Source organism: Haemaphysalis longicornis, unplaced genomic scaffold, assembly GCF_048455015.1.
Source record: "Haemaphysalis longicornis isolate Haplotype H1 unplaced genomic scaffold, Haemaphysalis longicornis Haplotype H1 scaffold_3, whole genome shotgun sequence".
NCBI lineage: Eukaryota > Metazoa > Arthropoda > Arachnida > Ixodida > Ixodidae > Haemaphysalis > Haemaphysalis longicornis.
Genome location: NW_027526335.1, coordinates 3467149 through 3486820, shown reverse-complemented (window position 1 = coordinate 3486820; position 19672 = coordinate 3467149). Strand labels below are relative to the sequence as shown.

The window sequence follows — 19672 nt, the reverse complement described above, 5'->3', positions numbered from 1 at the left end:
CGAGGGCGAGACGTTTGGACTTTTTTGTGCAGCTTTTTAATGCGTAGCATTCTTTGCTGAGTACCCCCCCAGCCAAGACCGTGCAGCGTTCTGCATTTCCACAAAAATGCAGATATCGCGGAAGTTCCACGTTTAATCGTCATAATATCGTGAATTGAGATTATTGCCCAAACCAAATTTTGAAAAAATAAAATTAAGAAAAATATAAAAAAATGCGGAAAATGGCCAACCGTGTAACGCCCTGCATTTCCACAATTATGCAGATTTCGCAAAGGTTCCAAATCTAATCGTTATTATTGCGTAAAGGGAGATGATTGGTCAAGCAAGATTTGGAAAAACTGAAGAATTTGGCTGTAAAGAACGCACACTCAAGACAAACGGTATACAAGAACGCTGCTACGCATTAGTAGACAATTTTCTTAATTTCTACAGATTTTCTAAAACAATAGTAGCTCTACATCTATCACCTAGGCCTTGCCGAGAAAGGAACGCGCGCAACACGGGGCAGCGCTGAATAACTATTTTTAGAACGCCTATGTGTCGTATATACGAGTGGGTGAGACAAAATGACAGCAACAGGCAAACCTCCGCTTATTAATGCGCTTACGAGTGAAAGATTTTTCCTACTACTTCTTTCAGGATGGAGTACAGATTGGGTGCTAACACATTTTGTTGCGAAACCACATATCTTTTTAACTTCCATTATTCCCCTAGAGCACTCGTTGGATTTTGCCGTTAATGACTCATTCATGAAAAACTGGCCCCAGTGAAGAGCCAGCCAGCCAGCCATCGTGACTCCTTTCCAGTTGACGGTAGTGATTTATGAGCTGGTTATCAACAAAACAGCTGCCTTGGCCCACATGCTGTTTCTGACACGGAAAGGACGTCTCGTAAACAACGTTCTCGACGCACGCAACATGAAAATTTTCCGGTTTTTCACGGCTTGCGCGCTAAATTCATCTCAAGGCTGGTCCGTTCGCGGAGTCTTGCCAGTTTCCGCGCTGCCCCCCCAAAAAAAACCTTTTGACGTCCGCGCGACGCCCGGTTTTCTTGAAGTTGAACGCTGCACTTGACGCTTCCGCCATCCTGCTTCCACATCAGGGTTACCAGCTTCCGATTGGTGATGGAAGCTGTGCACGGAGAGCCTGCTCCCCATGACGGATGCAGGCGCACGGGCGCACCAAATGTATTCGGTACCTAGCCTAGTAACGTTTCCAGCGTTGAAAAGCAGTCACTGGCGTAGCGCTCTTCGCCTTCTGCTGCTCATGGGCATGAAAACAAGCAATGCAAACGAAACCGGACGCGGGTTGGCGACATTTCTTTTGGCTCCTATTTTACATTCCCCGGAGGGCACGATACGCGGAGAGAATTGTAGCCGTAGATTTCCCAATAACTACGATTCACCAATGTGCCCGCTTTCACAACGGGAACACCAAGGCCGCTGGTCTTGTTGGAGGAGGAGGAGAATAAACATTTATTGGGCGTAGGGAACGGTAATAATCAGCGGCCCTTGTACCAAAACCCCTTCCTGCGAATATGCCGCCTTCGCCTGTCGCTGATTAAACATTCGAACAATGGTCATGAGTGCGGCCTTATGAAAAATATTTGGCAGCCCACAGGAAAAGTATAATTGTCTTTAGTTCCAGCCCGTGTTCGAACAGAAGGCCTGAAAGGCAAGGTCTCGTGTCTCATCATTCAAAGCTTTTCCACCCACCAATTTTCGCTCCTTCAAAAAGCACATTTCGACCATTTCTAATGGTACATTTGTAGCCGGCTCGAAAACTAAAGCCATCCAGGAATCCAGTGCAATAAAAAGTAATTAATTGCTGTCAGTTTTGTCTAACAAGACAAGCACACGCGGATATGACGTGATAAAATGTATTTTTTTTTCGTAAATTCTATACTTTTAGCGAAGTGGACTATTCAAGGTTATAATTCGGCTTACATTTTTTGCCGTCCTGGAATCATAACGTAGCTGCAAAAAGCAATTGTACGGGGAATATTTTTAGTGTACAAGGCGTAATTATGAATCCAGGATATACCTTGCAACTTGATGCTGTACTGAGTCGACGCGCTCTTCTGGCAAAGAAAAAATTATCGCATGACACGTAAAGCATATAGCTTTTAGTTGTCTCGAAGACGGATACTGTCGAGGCGATGGACCCTATTGCTTACTCTGGATGCTCCATACAGACGGGCCACGTTAAATCGAGCACCGCTTCGAGAGTACAACTGTTTCAAACACGCACAATGCCCCCAGTGGCGCTGAAAACTCACCGGGAAGTAAAGCAGCTATATATGAAAATGCAGCGGCGCCACGCCGGTGTTGTCCCGTCAGAAGCGACCCGGTGTCCCGGCATTCCCTCTTCACGCTTTTCTAGTTTTACAACGCTCAACGCGCCGGCGACGGTGCACAATCCCAGGTCGTCTCCACTGGCCCATTCACCCGTCGAACGTGAGACGGTACGGGCATCTTCGCAGAGAAGCCGGGGCGTCGACGATGGGCACCCAGAAGGAGCCAAAGAAAAGGGGAAGGACATTACGAACACCTTGAAATAAAAAGGAAGCAGTTCAAGGGTGCACGTGAACGTTTATTTAAGATTTGTCTCGGATAGAAACACCGGGTAGGCAAGGAGGCCTTGTTACTCTTTTTTTCAACGTTTGTTTTTTTAAACCTACCTCTTCAGCCCTCTTCTAGTTCCATTAAGCGTGCTTTTCATCCCTGTATCTTGCAGAGATTAAGATCGAAAACCCCGAGTGTAACCGTCATAAACCGCAAAGGTCTCATTGCTGTGCAACGACGGCTTGAACGTCACTGAGGGAGGAGGAATCGGCGAAAATGAAAGCACCCGGGTAAAGCGAGCGGAGGGCAGAAACTAGAGAAAAGGAGGAAGAGCGGCGTTGTGGGAGAAAGGGAGGGATGCGCTTTGTCGGGGTGCGCATGCGCGGCCGAGAAGCTTTGCTGGCCGGCGAAACTTGGACGGCGGCGGCGGCCCGTCGCGGCATTCAACAAGCGGTTCGTCGCTGCCGGAAAGTGCGGCCGTAGCGCGCCACTGCGTCCGTCCCAGCCGGCGCTGGGCCCACCGGCCCAGGACCTCCGTGCAGCGTTCCGGGTCAGTTGCCTCGTCATCTTGCATGCTCTTCGTGTTCTTGCCTCCCTACGGCGTTATTTTGTTTCCATTGGCACTCCGCGATGTTTGTCGCTCAAAACTGTGGCACAAGTTACATAATTGTTATTCTAAAAAATTTGGACAATATCTTTGGAGTAAAAGTAGTATGTACAGCTAACATGAACATGGCCCACTCACGAAGAAAAAACTATTTACGTGTCTATTTACGTGTCGTAGGAATTATCCCCTTTTTGCTTGAAGGGATGTGTGGTACCGCGACCATTTTCTGAGAAAGAGGGACTCATTATTCTAGTTTGTTTCGAGTGTCATTTCAAGCAAGTTAATAAATACAAAGGCCTCAATTGTTATGTAAGAAAGCATCCCACTAAGGTTCTTCTTTTTGTTGTTGTTGTTTTTTGCTACTATGAAATGTACGTCTTGTATTCAGTATGAATTCCCCGAGCCGGTAGACTTCGCGTTATAAAAAAACACTTTATGAGTCAAGGTTTAGGCTACTCGCTGAGCGAAATATTTTACCTAACGCTCTAAATATACAGTACCAAAAATGAATAATGTTCCGGTAAAAAAAAAAAAAAGAACATGCGAGGTCTTCTATCACTAGGATAACGATGGTTAACAGGAGTTTCTTTTTCTTTTTTCTTTTACTTAGGCCTGGAAACTTTCAGCCCATGCAGTGCTTTTGTTCAACCACTGCGCTCTGTACAACCGACTCGGGGCGTTGTGTAAACGTCAAAAGTACCCAAAAATAGCTGCGCGGAATCGCTTGCGTCCTGATTCACACATCATTCTGCAAAGTCCTAGAGGTTTTGTTAACTGGGGCACCGTAGCAAATAATAAATAAGTTAGACCAGAAGGGACGAAAATATATTGCCCTTTGCTCGAGCAAAAAGCTGAAGCCAGTGCCGGCCTCAGGTCAACCGATATAAATTCTCGTCGGAGTCCAGTGCACTGCTGGAACGGCTACAGCACTTCCCATAGCTCGAATGATTTGAAGCGAACATGCGCCAGCCTCAATGAATATTCACCCGAACGCACGAAATTCGATATTTCATTCAGTAGAACCACGAAGAAATTAAAATGAGGGGCATGCACTGATCAGTATAATTGGGCCAAATTTCCATAAATGCTTATTTTAAAAATCAAATTGTTCAGCGCGTTCATTTTTTTTATTTCCACGGTGACAGTTTTTTTTTTTTTTTCAGTACAACATTTTCCCTAACCTCGCACCAAACAAAACGCAATAGCGAACACCCACTAAAACAGTGCTTCACTGCAGTTCAAGTCATTCTACGGATGTGCACCCTTTACAGGCGCCCCTAAACTTGCAGTACCGTTTTACGCGAGGCCAAACCCGCCAACACGCGGATTCGTGCGATGGTTGACAAAGATTTTGCTTGCCGCAGCAGTCTTCTTTGAAGAAGAGGAAGGGGGAAGGGGGGGGAGGGGAGCGTTCAACCATCAGAGGAGCGTTCGACCATCTGCCCTACACGTGGGAGAAGGCTAGGGGGTGGAAAATAGAAATAGTAGATATCGCTAGTTGTATTAGCAAAATAACACGCGAAATACTAAAATCAGTGGAGTTAAAAGTATCCCTGGGTTAACGCACAGTGCTGTACGCTGTCTATGTTATTACAGGCATTCAACATGGTCCGCAGTGCCAGGAATAGTGTCTCTCAAAGTATTCAGCAGTCTATATACAGGGTGATCGAGGTTAACTTTAACAAAACAGCGCGAAGCACGAAACAAAGGGAAGAGAAGACTACAGAGCTTGTGTCGTCTTCTCTTCCCTTCGTCCCGTGCTTCGCGCTGTTTTGTTAAAGTTATGTACTATTATGAGCAATATGAAAGGGAACACAGGAACGCGTGGCAAACAGCCTCGAAACAGACTCGGAACGATACGCGGATGGCGCTGTGAAAATCAAAGGGGGAAGGAGGGCGTTCTTCCACTAACTGTTGGCACTCCCACCACGCTGTGATTTCTATAAAGCAGCAGCTTACGGCATTTCGCCGATAATATGGTATCGTCCGACAGCCGTTAAGACGCCCGGGAGGAATGGGAACAGTTGTTAGAACAGCGTCCCCCTTTCCACTTTGTTTCCAACGGCGGCCGCTGCGTGTCACGCATAGCTGGGTCTGAGGGTGTTTTCTATGCGTTCCTGTGTTCCCTTTCATATTGCGCATAATACTACCAACTTGCCCAACTTGCTCATCAAGGTTAAGTCGACAGGGTTTTTTTGCTTTAATTAGGCGCTTAGATTTACGGGAAGACCACCTCTACAGTGAGGTTATTCGCCCTGGGTGACACAGATTTAGGTGGTAATTATTGACGTCGGTAGCTCAATTAACTAAAATGGATTAATTAACTTTTTAGTGGCTGCAGAAAGCAGGAGTGTTTTTTTTTTTGAAAAGTCAGACACAATCGTGTTTCTACGCAGTTTCATTTGACAGAATTCTTCTAGTGCATCCGTACTCCGAGATATCAAACTGCGACGTTTCATTGCCGCTCGCAGATTTTGCATGCAAGACAGTGAGGACCGGTGCGAAGCCCCTCCCTCTTGTGACGTCCCTGCTGTGTACGGTGTTTAGTTTGACAGCGGGGTGGAGGCATAGGTAAAAGTGATAACTGGCACCCTTTCAGTCTTGGCTGGAGTTATCGCAATCTGCAGTACTTGGATCCGCTATCGAAACACAGAATTATCTGTCTTGCATGCGTAATCATGCGAACGGCAATTAAATTTCGCAGTTCGATTTCTTGGAGTACGGATGCGCAGAAGAATTCTGTCAAATGAAACTGCGTAGAAACACGATTGCGTATAACTTTTCAATACAAACATGACTGCTTAGTGCAGCCACTAAAAAGTTAATTAAAAATGTTAAGGATTAAGTCACTGACATCAATAATTACCGCCTAATTATGTGTCCCCCATGGCACATAACCTCACTGTAGAGGTGGTCTTCCTGTAAATCTAAGCGCTTTTTTTAAAAAAAATTTCCCCGCATTTCCCCGAGGGGAAGAATGTGAAAGTGCGAATGCACGAGTTGAATTTGCGCGGTTCGGTAATGTTCGCGAAAGAGAGATCACACACACACACACAACTACAAAGAAAGAAAGATGCATTTATTTACAGACACCTATTTGTGTTGTCGTTGTACTTGATTGCTAGAGCGGATCTCAGCTTTGAAATTTCGTGTCAGTACTCCTTTAAGCGGGTGCATTAGCCCTTCTCACGCCCGATTCTTGGCCAATCGCCCTAAGTGGGCATGTGCTAAAGAAATTAGGAACTCTTCTTGGCCAATCGCCCTAAGTGGGTATGTGGTGCGGACGGACGGACGGCGGTGGACGCGTGATTCAGATTACTTGGCCAATCGCCCTAAGTGGGTATGTGCTAAAGAAATTAGGAACTCTTCTTGGCCAATCGCCCTAAGTGGGTATGTGGTGCGGACGGACGGACGGCGGTGGACGCGTGATTCAGGGTCGCTTAAGAAGTGCATTCGCACTTAAAATGCATTCGCACTTAAAAGCCCGTCGACTTAATTTTGATCACCCTGTATACGTTTGAGTTTTTAAAACCGGCCACTCATTCAATGCACATGCAGCCATCCTTGACAGCTGTGAAGTCATCAGAAACATTGATGTGCTCCGCTGCTTACTTGATACTTTTTTCCCGTCATGCCAGCTATTTGAAGGCCCTTTAAAACCGGGAACGACAGAAACGTTCAATATAGGTTTTATCTCTCTCTGCGCGTTTGGGTACTTTTTTAGCCCACCGCGTTTTCCGAGCAAATAAGAAAGGCAACGAAGAGATTATAAAGTCTCATGCTTTGTGAAAAATTGACATACTTGTTCTGAATGGTACACTGTGTAATGTCAGAACCGATAGCATCTCAAGAGCCTTATATCCACGAATCAGTGATTTCTACTTGGAGACACTCCTTCCTACTTCCGCGTTGCCCCCAAAACGACTACAAAATTTCTTAATATGATTGCCTAATCTAATGACATTGTGAATAATTAGCCGTCACTCTGATATTTATATCTTTATTTCAGTAATTGTATTCGGTTTGATGGCGGCGAGGATTTTTTGTAGCGCAACTAATCAGCCTTGCCCTTGGTGCTTTCTTGTTTGTACACTGCTGTTAGGTTACCCTGCATGTGACCCAAACGCAGTTAGCTTAATCTTATGTTCAGAGTATATTACAAAGCCAAAATTTACTTGAATTAAGTGATCACTCTAGGTTACGCCATTTTGAAGCAACATATTAGTATGGCCATCAAGTTGCGCCTTCCCAGCCAATCCTTTCAAATTTTCTGATTTATAAGTGCTTTATAAAAAAACATGAACTTCCGAAAAATTTTCAAAGTTTCCACAATTGTTTCTTCCAGCGGCGTTTTTCGGCGTCCGACAGGAACAAATTGGCACATGACCCCGAGATGACCATCCGTCCTATGATGATGGTGGTTTACGTCACAGCAGCCGTCTTTGAAATGCCCCCAAGGTAAGCGAACCTCACTCCAGGTATGTAATATTAAAATTCGGAGAATTTCGGCCGAAACCAGCCCAGAAATTGTGGTCGATGGCGATAAATATGACTGCCCCGCCCCCTCGGTATGTCACGTGCCACCGCTTCTCCGCTAACGACTTCCGCACTAATCTTAGCACTATAATCAAGAGAGCAAAAAAAATGATGCATAACCGTCTCTGTCGTCCTATATTCCACATCTATGCTTTCTCTCACTTAGTCGGCTCAACGTCTTCTCAGATTGCTCCCGGGGGTTTCGTTCTGCTATCATCGGATTTTGCGAAAGCGCAAATTTTCCCCTCGTGTATTTTCGTCGACGTCACGCGCGCGTGATGATGACATTTATCATACGCTTGCGATTTGTATCGGGAAGGTTAACTTCCGAAGCCGTCATTAGAAGCAGCCGTCCTAGCGCTATTGCTGCTTTACTGGCACGTATAAGAGAATTCGCTTTTTTGTAACATACGGTGACAGTCATTCTATGGTAACCTTCATTCTCTCAGTATTTCCACCATTTATAAGTCCGACCTCCCAAGGCCTACACGGTTTTGAATCTTCCGCGTGTGAGCAAACGCAATGTTTCAATGTGAACCAGTGGAAAAGGAGGGAGGGGGAGGGAGCGCAATTAAATCTTGAGAAGAAAAATTGATTTCAGACAAAAATTGTTCCTCCCAAGTAATTCATTCAACACAAATCAATACCGCCTCGCAGAACGCACAATTTCTCTCTATTTGTCCTGCAAAACGTACGCCAGAAGGAGCGGTCGCCTTTTTAGCAAAGTTAAGAAATAGAAAATCAGGCTGTAATGCTTTTAAATTAGACAAGCATCTAAGCCAGCGCAGCTGTGTTAGAAGACGAGCTCTTCAAAGCGGGATGCGGCAGTTAATGTCGTATTAAAATGTCGCGGCTAATGCATTAGGTTATTGGCACACCAGTATGCCGACATACAGTCAAACCCGGCTATAACGAACCCGGATAGAGCGAATTATGCTATTTATCGAACAAAAATAATTCAGTTACGGAATTACATGGGAAACATATTCCTTATAACGAAGTTCACATCCGATATATCGAACTCTGCGTGCCTAGAATGGCCGCCGAAATGCATGGTCTCGGAGCGGCGATTGAGATGTGGATTGGCCGCGACCACGGAGCAAGAGTTGCGACTTGGACATTGCGCCTCGCACGGAGCGACATGATGGCCAACACTTTACGTAACTGTTTCCGACGCGCGGGACTCATGGCGGAACCCGCGCAGTCAGCGAGTCCGGACCAAGGCAGCAGCATCGGTGAACTGTGGGAGGAGCTCCCCCACTTTCCCGATTATGTCGGCAGTGAAAGCCGTGCGACGCTTATAATGAAGCGCTTTCGGCAGTCAATGTGCTCCGCCAATGCTTCTTATATTTTGGTGGACACGGACTCGAACTGGTGCAAATAATGTTTCGTGTAGAGAATGCTATGCTAGTTGAAGCCGCCAAAACGAAAGTGAAAACAAAAATCACGGCTTTTTTCTTTGCAAAGTAGGCAGTTCAGGAGGAAAGTAGCTTTAATACTTGCAATAAATGGGTTATTTTGGGTATGGCAACGGCTACTTTACTGTGTTCGTTTCTGCATGCGGGGATGGTGGAGTTAGGAGGGAGAGGGGGGCTCCCGCGGATTGCGAACTTGTAACGATAAGTTCGTTATAGGCGGGTTCGGCTATATCGAACTATTAGATATATCGAAATAATCGCGGTACATATTGCAATTCGCTATAAACGGGTTTGACTGTAGTTGGCTCGTTTTAATAGGTGTTAGCAGGCCTAATGCAAGGTGAAAATAGGCTGTGTTCATTTTATTCTTTTTACAATTATCTCTTGCCTGCGCGTATTGCTTATCTCCGTCACAACTCCGGCCTGCAATAGGGCCGCTGCTTTTATATATACTTCGAATGGCTGAATTCGACATTAACACAGCTGGAAAGCTTTCAGCCTTTATTCTTTCTTGCGAAAGGATTCTTTAAAACATTACAATGTTTTTACCCCATAGGACGTTTGTTTCATTCTTAGATTCTTCTGAAGCGAGGAACAATGTGTTGTTTTTGACACATTTTTATCACAGAAAGTATGTTGTACGCTATTGTAGAATAGTTTTCCATAAGTTGGCTTTAATTATTCGTATTTAAATAAAGTACAGATATGATGTGCCTATCTGCTATCCTCTCAGATGACTTTTTCCACAGCCGTTTACAGCATAATTTCGTCGTTTGGGCCGATTTTGTCAGACGGAGCTGTTCAGCTGCCAAGCGGCACGTTGGGGCGTCATGCAACGAGAAATTACATATATAGATATATAAGAAAAGAAAACTTTGAACAAGGTAAAAAGCAAGTCTCTTTGCTGAAACGTTGGCAACAATCGTGCTTTTACCTTGTTCAAAGTTTTCTTTTCTTGTGTTCTCTACGATCTTCAAAAGTTCAACTGCTCCCTATATATATATATATATATATATATATATATATATATATATATATATATATAGTTAGGAAAATGAGGGGCTCGTTAGGAAAATACAGAAAGAAATGCGGGCAGTCTACAACGCCAAAGAAGGCATAGGGGAATGGTTGGACTATATGTTTTTTACCGTTAGTGAAATTATATATATTTTTATATATATAAATACCCCAGAAAGTGAAGCAGAACACAGTCGCCCAGATAGCCGAATTGGTAAGGCATTCGAGATCTAATCGAAAGGCGTGGGTTCGGTCCCCACTCTGGGCGCGTGTTTTTCTTTCTTTCTTTCTCGCTTCAATTAATATGAAAAAAATATATATAATTTCACTAACGGTAAAAAAAATATAGTCCAACCATTCCCCTATGCCTTCTTTGGCGTTGTAGACTGCCCGCATTTCTTTCTGTATATATATATATATATATATATATATATATATATATATATATATATATATATATATATATATATATATATTAGTGTGTCGAACCGAAACAAATACCGGTTCAGTTCCGGTTCGACAAAATCACGTACCGAACCGTGAGCAACACAGCGCGAAAAAGACCAGGGACCAGACGAAGACTACACACAAGCGCTGCTGCTTGTTTGTAGTATCAAGCAGAGCACTCCACGGGCCGATTTTTTTCCGGCCCGGGCCCGGCCCGGTGTTTTCAAATACGGCCCGTACCTGGCCCGGCCCAGAAAGGTTTGGGCCCGGCCCGGCCTGGGCCATTTCTCCCAATTATGCCTTGAGAATAAACAAGGCACTGTCCAATCCTCAGCTTTTGTGAAGGTGCTAGCAGCACACAAGATATTTTTTGGAGAGTGCTGTGACAGCTTGTGACAGTGTCACGATTTTCAGTGGTACTGTATGTACCTTCAGTTAATTACGCTCGTAACGCTTATGCGAAATAATTGCGGGGCAATAATATAAGCGGATGCATAGATGGCTGTTAGCACGCAGTGCTAACCACGCAATGTTCTTATTGCATAAGAACGACTACAATATACAACGCTCACATAAAGTGGAAAAACGGTGGACATTTGTAATTGAGTTTACATTAATTGCTGACCAGCTGGGACTGTTGAGCAACAACACCATAAAATTCTCCTGCAAACTTCGTTTATTACACAATTCAACGAGAGAGAGAGAGAGAGAGAGAGAGAGAGAGAGAGAGAGAGAGAGAGAGAGAGGGGAAAAAACGTGCTTTAACTGCTCCTGGTAGAATTACACCAGTTTGAGTAGCGTTATACAAATTAAACCTGTCGTTTCGACTCCTCGGCGGAACAAAGACGATATAGTCAATCCAAGAAAACACATCTGCAAGCACAAATAAGTATATACAAAAGAAAGTATTTGAGCGACAGGACATAGTAGACCTTTCACACAACATATATCTCAAGACAAAATCAATGCAGCAATGGAATAAGTTAAATCTAAGCAGAAAATACATACCGAAAGAGTCGGCCTTTTCCTTTAACATGTGAAACATCAATAGCCCCGGATTCTACTGCAAACCAGGATAGGGGCTATAGAAAAAAAAAACAATTGAACGTGTAGCAGACAGGTTCATTCGACAACAACTAACAGTATTTGAGAAGAAAAATAAGTAATGCCAGCCAGTGAAATACGCCACGCGCTTAGCACGCATATATCATTCTGTGAAAATTAAAACTGAACGCGGCTAGTTGCTCATAAAAAAAATTGACCACATCTTTCCGCGGGGGGAAACCATGGGGAGATGCGACGCATCTGGGCGGTGCTTGTTACGGTTGCGCCGACTATCGCGGTAGGAGACCTGTTAGTCTCCATTCAAATCATCGGTTGTTATCGGATGTCATCGGAGCGGTGGCGGTGGAGCGACTGAGCGGAGCGGCGCAGTTATCGCGTTTATATGTACCGCGCGTTAACGGAGAGGGGAATGAGAGAGAGTAGCGCATGCGCATGTGTTAACCCAGCGCCAACGCGCGCTGACGCACAGCTGGCATGGCGAGGGGAGCGAGCGCTAACGCAAGATGGCGCTGCGGTGAGAGCGGTGTTACCGCGCAGCTGGCGTGGCGAGGAGAATGGGGGAGAGGCGTGCGGATCGACGCCGGATGCATGCATGGAGGGACAAGGCGAGTAAAAGAGATGCGTCGCATCTAAAATAAATAGTATCTTCACCGTATACGAATGAGCCAAATTTGCGAATTTACGCAGTATCAGCGGCTATGGCACGCTTGGTAGACTTGTTTAAAATTGCAGCAACTTGGAATGGTAATGACTGATCTCACTTCTTGTAGAAGACGTGCACGTTTTTGTGGAGGAACAAAAGATTGTCCAAGGACTCTGCCTTGAGGCACGTTCTCAGCTCTTGAAAAATGTAGCCAGCTGCGTTGAAGTTTCTTTCACTGCTGGCGCTTGTCGCTAGTACGCAAAGAATACTTTTGGCGAGGGAAGGCAACCTAGGGTATTGTTTGCTGTGAGTCTTCCACCATTCCAGAACATTGGTGATGTGGTCAGCGCCGTCGCAATGCAAGTACTTGTCTAACTCATCATGCTGCTGCGGCTCTGCCTGAAAGAGGTGCATCTTCCATGATGCATTGCGCGGAAGGAGCCCGAGGAGAGGAGAATGCGGCATCAGACGAGGTTGGCTTGCCTAAGCTGGGCCGTCTGGCTTTATGCTCCCTCCTAAATTTTTTCTTCCTCTATGCATATCGTGCGTTCACCGTTCGGCGCCGTTGCGGCGCCGGGGCTCACCGACGGAGACGGGCGCGGTGGTGGCGTGGCACCTTCTCTCTCAGTCTTTCTTCTCGGTCTCTTAGAATTCGTTGTGTGGGTTGCGTGTTTTGCAGTTTTGTGTTCGAGTGAACATGCCAACCAACAAAGCCAAACATTAGCATACACGCGCCATTACCGACATGTATGCGACCCAGTCCTGATGCGGGCCTGACTCAGGCCCGAGCCCGGCCCAGGCCCGAAGCTCATGGGCCCGGGCCCAACTGGGCCCGATCCAACAATTCCTTACCCGGCCCGGGCCGGCCCGAAAGTCTCAAGCAGCTACGCTTGTTTGTAGAATTCGTCTCGTCCCTGGTCTTTTTCGCGCTGTGTTGCTCATGGATTACCAATAGCCGGAACCCTCACGCTTTTAGGTTACTGAACCGGTTCGCGAACCGGTTCGATGAGTTGAATTATCCCTGAAATTAGACAAAACATTTAGTAGTTTAAAACGACAGTCAAATTAATATACAAACAAAAATTCAAAATGCTGCTGCTCCCCAAGGGCAGTAGCGCAATTGCAAAGCAAACTTTAAACAATTACGAGATATTAGAAAAACAGATGGGGTGGCGACGATTTATCACCTACTTTCTCGCCCAGACTTTACGTTGTCCTAGCAACTATTCATAAATCCACCGCCAAGAGATATGACAGTGGGATATATTTTCTGCCCTTTCCTTTTTTGTTGAAATTGCAATCGTCGCTATGGCATCGCCCATCACGCTAACCTTGAAGCCTTAAATTTAGGCCCGCGTACTAGCTGGCGCGTTCAAATACTAGCGCTTAATACCAATGGCGCACATTTTTAGATGCGGAGCATCTTATAGTCTGGGCATGTCCCGCGTCGGCGTCCGCACTCACACTGCGCATGCGCAACTCTCTTCCTTCCCTCTCTCCCACAGCTGCGCGATACTCCCGCCACTTCTTCTCTCGTACCAGCGGCGTGCACTTCGCTTTCGCTTCTCCCGCTTTCTCGCTTCTGCTTTCGCGGCGCATGCTCGGCGCTTGCTCATCTCTCCTCCTCTTTTCTCCTCTCCTTCAACCTTGAATGTAAATCGGGTAGCGCGCTGCGCGCGTTCAGTTCAGCGCTTGCTGCGCTTGACTCCACTTCACTCCGTCCTTCCGATGAAGTGTGATGGAAGCAACAGTCCCGTCAGTTAGTGGGTCGGCGCAAGCAAGCGTCAGCACCACCCCACAAACTAACAGCAACGCTAGGTCTACTGAAGACAAAGCTGCGCAGCGAAGGGCACGTGACGCTGAGCGCAAACGCTTGAAGCGAGCGGCGGACCCTGAGCTTCGTCGACGCGAATGCTCGGCGCTTGCGCATCTCTCCTCCTCTGCTGGCCGCCAGGGGGCCGAGCTGTGTGAACATGCTTTGCATGTGCTTCGGATTTTTTGCTTCCTAAGTGCAAAATCAGCTTCTTCAGGAGCTCCAAACTGACCCCAGTGCTTCATTAACGTGTGCTGACCACCCGAAAGCGACCATTCGACCAAGGAGGACAGTACGTATTCGTAAATCGTTCTACGAGATGTCGCAACGGAGGTTAGGCCTAATTCTCCAGCGTCGCTCGACGACCAACAAAGCCACAGCCGCAGACGCGAACGCGGCTGCTCTCATGGAGGAAGGAAAAAGTTAGGAGACGGCACTACCGGAAAAACGTGAAGCCTATACATAAAAAGTAAAATCGAAGTCGTCCCAGGCGTCACTGCACCACGTGACCCCACCGCGCCGCCGCCGAATGGGCCACCGCGCACTCTTCAATTTCGCCTGCTCGAAACTGCTCTGCGGCCCGTTGTCGCGAAGCCTGCTATATGTTGGTTTTTTCCCACGGCTTTTGTCTTTCGCACGTACGCGGCACTCCTGCCCGCACGCGGGCATGAGATCGCCGAGCAGACAAATGCAGGAAGGACGGGGAAAAGCTAGCGCCAACCAAACACGAGAGATGCGCCGGAGTCGGAGACCGCCGCCGCCGCCGCCGGCCCACCCGACCATAAAGGTCACGTGCTGGGCCGACTGCGGCGGCTTGAGAAAGGGAAACGGCGGACGGAGCGGCGTCAACGGAGCTTGGCTTGCGAAGGCTAGCTGCGTGATGTCATGCCGCCTCCTAACTTTTTCTTCCTCCATGGCTGCTCTCGAGGCAGCTGCCGACGCGGCTGCCGGCTCGACGACGGCGGCTCCACTTCCCCCGGCGCAGCCACACCCAGCCTTCGGTGACAACGACTCTCATTCGGAACCTTCAACATCGACGATGTCCAAGAGTTCAGCGGCCGTCCACCGAGAAGAGGCAAAGCACTCAGACTCCGAAGACGACATTGACCTAGAAGAAAATATGGATGAAGAGGACACCCAGGACTGGCAAAGAGTCTTACCCACTCGACGGAATCGGACCACCAAAGCTGACAGAGTAAGTCGTACTCGTTTCTTACTACAACTGAGGCCTCTGGCAAAAATCCAAATAAGAACGGTCCCTAAGCAGGCTATTGCCAATATTATTGGAATTACAGCTCCCAGCGCGGAGCTCGCCGAAATGGCGTCTGTAACCTACGACGACGCAGCGAATAGTGCCCGCATAAGGCTTCACGATGAGAGTCACGTTGTCAAAATGCTCAAGATCGATCGCCTTACGTTCAGGAAAGAACACAGGAAGCACACTATTGAAATCGCCATTGACCGCATGAATCTGAACCGAAACACCATAAGAGGTGTAATACAGATTGACCGCAATGACACGCCTGAGAAGATTTTCAACTGGCTTCGCTGTGAACAGACCGACATTCTGAAAGTCCAGAAGATTGGCAAATCGGACCGCGCCATAGTGAAATTCGACGGTACGACTCTGCCCAGGGTAGTAAAGTATTATATGGAACTGCTCAAAGTGGACGAATACAAACCGAAGAGGCTTGTATGTTTTAATTGTCACAACCTGGGACACATGGCACGCTTCTGCCCGTCTATTGGTGTATGCAGGGAATGTGGGAGATCGCACCCGGATACGGACGATTGTGCATCGACAGTGTACTGTGTTGCCTGCAAAGAGGTTGGACACCTTGCAGTTAGTAAAGTCTGCCCCAGCCGCCTTCCTCAGGAGGTCGACCGACGGACTGACCAGTCGACTGCTACTAAACGCAGCACGAACAGAAGCCTGGGAATCCGGCCTGGCGTCAGTTGGGCGGATGCCATAGCACCTGCAGACAAACAGCAGCATAGAACACCCGATAACAACGGTCCTAATAATGACGGCACCAAACGAAAAGGACAGGAACCTCTTGACCTTTCGCTGGAAAATGCACATTTGAAGCGTCAGTTGACAGAACTCCGAACTGAGCTACAGCAAATTCGCCAGGAACTCCCAAGCCTGCGGCAACAAGCGGCACAGCAGACACCGCGATGTCCTTCTTCGTCACCCGCCCCTTCAGCTAGCGGTAGGCGCAGCCGCTCGCGCGCGAAGAAACGAACGCCTACGACCCAATTTACAAATACTACGGAATCCAAGAAACTGGTCACGACTCAGATGCTGACCCAACGGGATGCCCAGCTCAAATTCGAAGCGTCTCGAGAACTGCAAAAAGCCTTCAGTGAGATTCATGAACTTCAAGGCCTTTTCAATACATTAACCGCGGACATCCGTCAACTCACTGAGCAGATGAGAGGTTTCCTCCTAAGTACGTCACCTGAGCAAGCTAAGAGGAAGAAGGTACAGCGACACCAATAACAGTGACGCACATGCATCCCAACCGGCTCATCATTCAGTGGAACTGTCGCAGTTTCTCGACCAACAGTCCTATTCTTAAACAACAATTCGCTACACTCAGACCTCTCGCGCTTCTCCTACAAGAAACGAGAGGAGTCTGTAAAATCCCAAATTACAATACGTATATGACACCCGCCATTGTGCATGTGGGCGCCAACGCAGTGGAAAAAATAGAAGGCCAGGCAGCAATCCTGGTGCGACAAGACTGCAAAGCGGTACAGTACCGTTGGGATCTTGACTGTAACAGGCACAGGGAGGTCGTAGTAGTCAACGTTGATCCCCCTGGGAGCAGGCCCGTATTACTGGTGTCTGTCTATTACAGACCGTATGGCTCAGACCGTTACAGCGACACATACGATTGGATTACTCACATATTTTCTTTACTAAGATTTGACGGCCCGGTTATCGTTGGTGGCGACTTTAATGCGCGAAGCCCCTTATGGGGGTACACGAAGACGGACGTTAGGGGATCCCTCCTTGAACAAGCCCTAGAGTTTAGTCCGTTGGATCTACGAAACGAGCCTAATGTGGCTACTCGTATTGGACTCCATTGCACTCAATCCGACACAACTCCAGACCTCACCTTGTGTACGCCAGGTGCAATACGCAGTTGGGATGTTGCCGACATCACATGGGGAAGTGATCACATCCCGATCCTTATTCAGATTAACGCCAAGAAGGTACGAGTTCGCAAGAGATACGCTATTACTTCGTGGCCCCTCTTCAGAGACTCCTTCCACACGAGTCCCGACCCGTCTCTTTCTGACTTTATCGAGGCTTTGCAACAAGCCCGAGGTCATGCAGTCGACGAAATCGAAAGTACGGTGGAAGTAGAGAGACCAGATACTTACATGATTAGTCTTATGAGGAAGGCGCATAGGCTTACCCACCGCTACCGCACCGGAGGCAAAACGCACCGCGATCTCATGAAACTCAAAAAGCACTACAGGTGCATTAATGAACATCAAAAACAACTGCAAAATGTGCGATATGTTATCGTCTTTGCGAGCGCCTCGGTCAGGAAAAGAGCCTCTCTCATCTCTGTGCTATTTTCCGTAGCCTCAGTGGGAAAGCCAAAACTAAATTGCCAGTGGTAGACGCCTACTCCTGAAAGATACTCCAGCAACGGTAGAATTGGAGATTATGACAACCTTCTTTCCGCATGCGACTCAGGATAAGTCCCGGCTGCGTACTTTGCCGGTCATTACAGTTGCGAGCCCGCAAGAACCGCTTGACTGTCCTTTTACCCTAGCAGAACTATAGATCGCCATCATGCAAGGAAAACCCCGCTCGGCACCAGGACATGATGGGGTTACATGGCAAGAGCTCCGAAACCTACCCACCATTGGTCACGAAGCCCTTCTTTCGCTCATCAATCAATCGTGGACAACCGGTATCGTTTCGGACCACCTGAAGACAACTATTCTACACCCAATTCCTAAGCCAGGTAAAGATTCCAGTAAGATTGAAAACCTCAGAACAATATCCCTTACACAAACAATCTGCAAATTGACTGAACGTATGATTAACAACCGGCTGCAATTCCACCTTGAAAATACTTCTTGGTTTCATCCTGCCCAAACGGGATTTCGACCCAACCTCGGCACCCAAGATTATCTTTGGCTTCTCCGACGCGTGCTGAATCGCAAATCCCGCAAGCATTGTCCGGACTACTTGTTAGCCCTGGACATGCGCAAGGCATTTGATAATGTAAATCAAGAAGGCATTCTACGCGAACTAGCGCTCGTCTTCCCCAGCCAGAAAGCACAGAACTGGATTAGGAATTTCCTCGAACACAGGCCGATTCGCCTCAACCACAAAGCTATCAAACCTGGTCACCCTCAACATTCTATTTGGATAGAGGAGTCCCCCAAGGATCTATTCTCGGACCTATCCTCTTCAACCTCGCCATGAATCGGATCGCAAGAACACTTGAACAAGACACATCCACACGTTTCGCGATCTACGCGGACGACATTGTTGTCTGGACGGAAGCTGCCGATTATCCTGACCACATGATCATGCAAGCGGAGCTTCAATCGGCTGTACTCAGCCTAGAAAAATCCCTTTCTGACTTCAGTCTTCACCTATCTGCACAAAAGACTGAAGTGTGGATGGCCGCACCGCAACAAATCCAGCATTCCAGATACCATTGCAGATAGGTGACTCCACCATTCAGTCCAAAAATGGGACAATCCGTTTACTCGGAATACAAGTAGGTAGCTGCAATAGTCCAAACGCGTGGGTACGGCAACTTCGTTCCACATGGCGCCCTACACTCCACCTCAGTACTCGGATGTCCAACAAATACGGAGGAGTGACCCAACGGACCTGCCTCACACTCGGCAGAGCAATAGGCCTCGGTAGACTGACGTACGGGTTCCCTGCATATGAATTTAGCACTCGTCACGTCAAGGATCTCCATATACTGTACAGGTCTCTTGTTCGTGCTGTCACGGGCCTTCCTCGCCACACCCCAATAACTACCCTTGAAGAAGCCCTGCCTTTACCTCCGCTTAATATATTGATCGAAGAAACGTAAGCACGGCACCGACATAGGCTTGAACTCACTCATCAGGGCTATAAGCTACAGAAATGGGACCAACTCGATAGCAAGTCGGATTTGGACACGCTTCCGTCTCCGCTTCCCCCCTGGGAAATACCAGCGGTTGGAATTATAAGAAAGCGGCCGATTCCACGCATTCGACATGAGGCCCGTGAACAGCTTATCAGCAAACTGAGCGCAGAACGCTTGCAAGATGAGTTGGACATCTTCACAGATGCTGCCGTAATGGGTAATGAGGCGGGAGTAGCATGGCGATGCCCAGACCTTCCGCTTCTCAATGGATCAAATCGTGTATTTAATCATTTCGGGCTAGTGGAAGAAGCGGAATTGCTTGGTATCTTCGGCGCCCTTCGAAGACTTCAGGAGCAGGAACCCCAACTCACTGCTGATAGTACCACTCGCTTTAGGATCATCACCGACTCCCACGTGGCCCTTCAAGAACTGAACGAGTCGTA

At 47.5% G+C, this 19672-nt stretch overlaps 1 protein-coding gene across 1 annotated transcript in view; it reads left to right on the top strand.

Annotated features, from left to right (window-relative positions):
* Positions 1-2974: 2974 nt before the first annotated feature.
* Positions 2975-19672, top strand: part of LOC144173873 (gamma-aminobutyric acid receptor subunit alpha-2-like) — a 118962-nt gene continuing 102264 nt past the window's right edge. The window contains exons 1-2 of the mRNA XM_077702166.1: positions 2975-3113; positions 7516-7628. Of these exons, the coding sequence (XP_077558292.1) occupies positions 7564-7628 (65 nt within the window). The 5' untranslated portion in view covers positions 2975-3113; positions 7516-7563. The remainder of the gene's footprint in view (positions 3114-7515; positions 7629-19672) is intronic.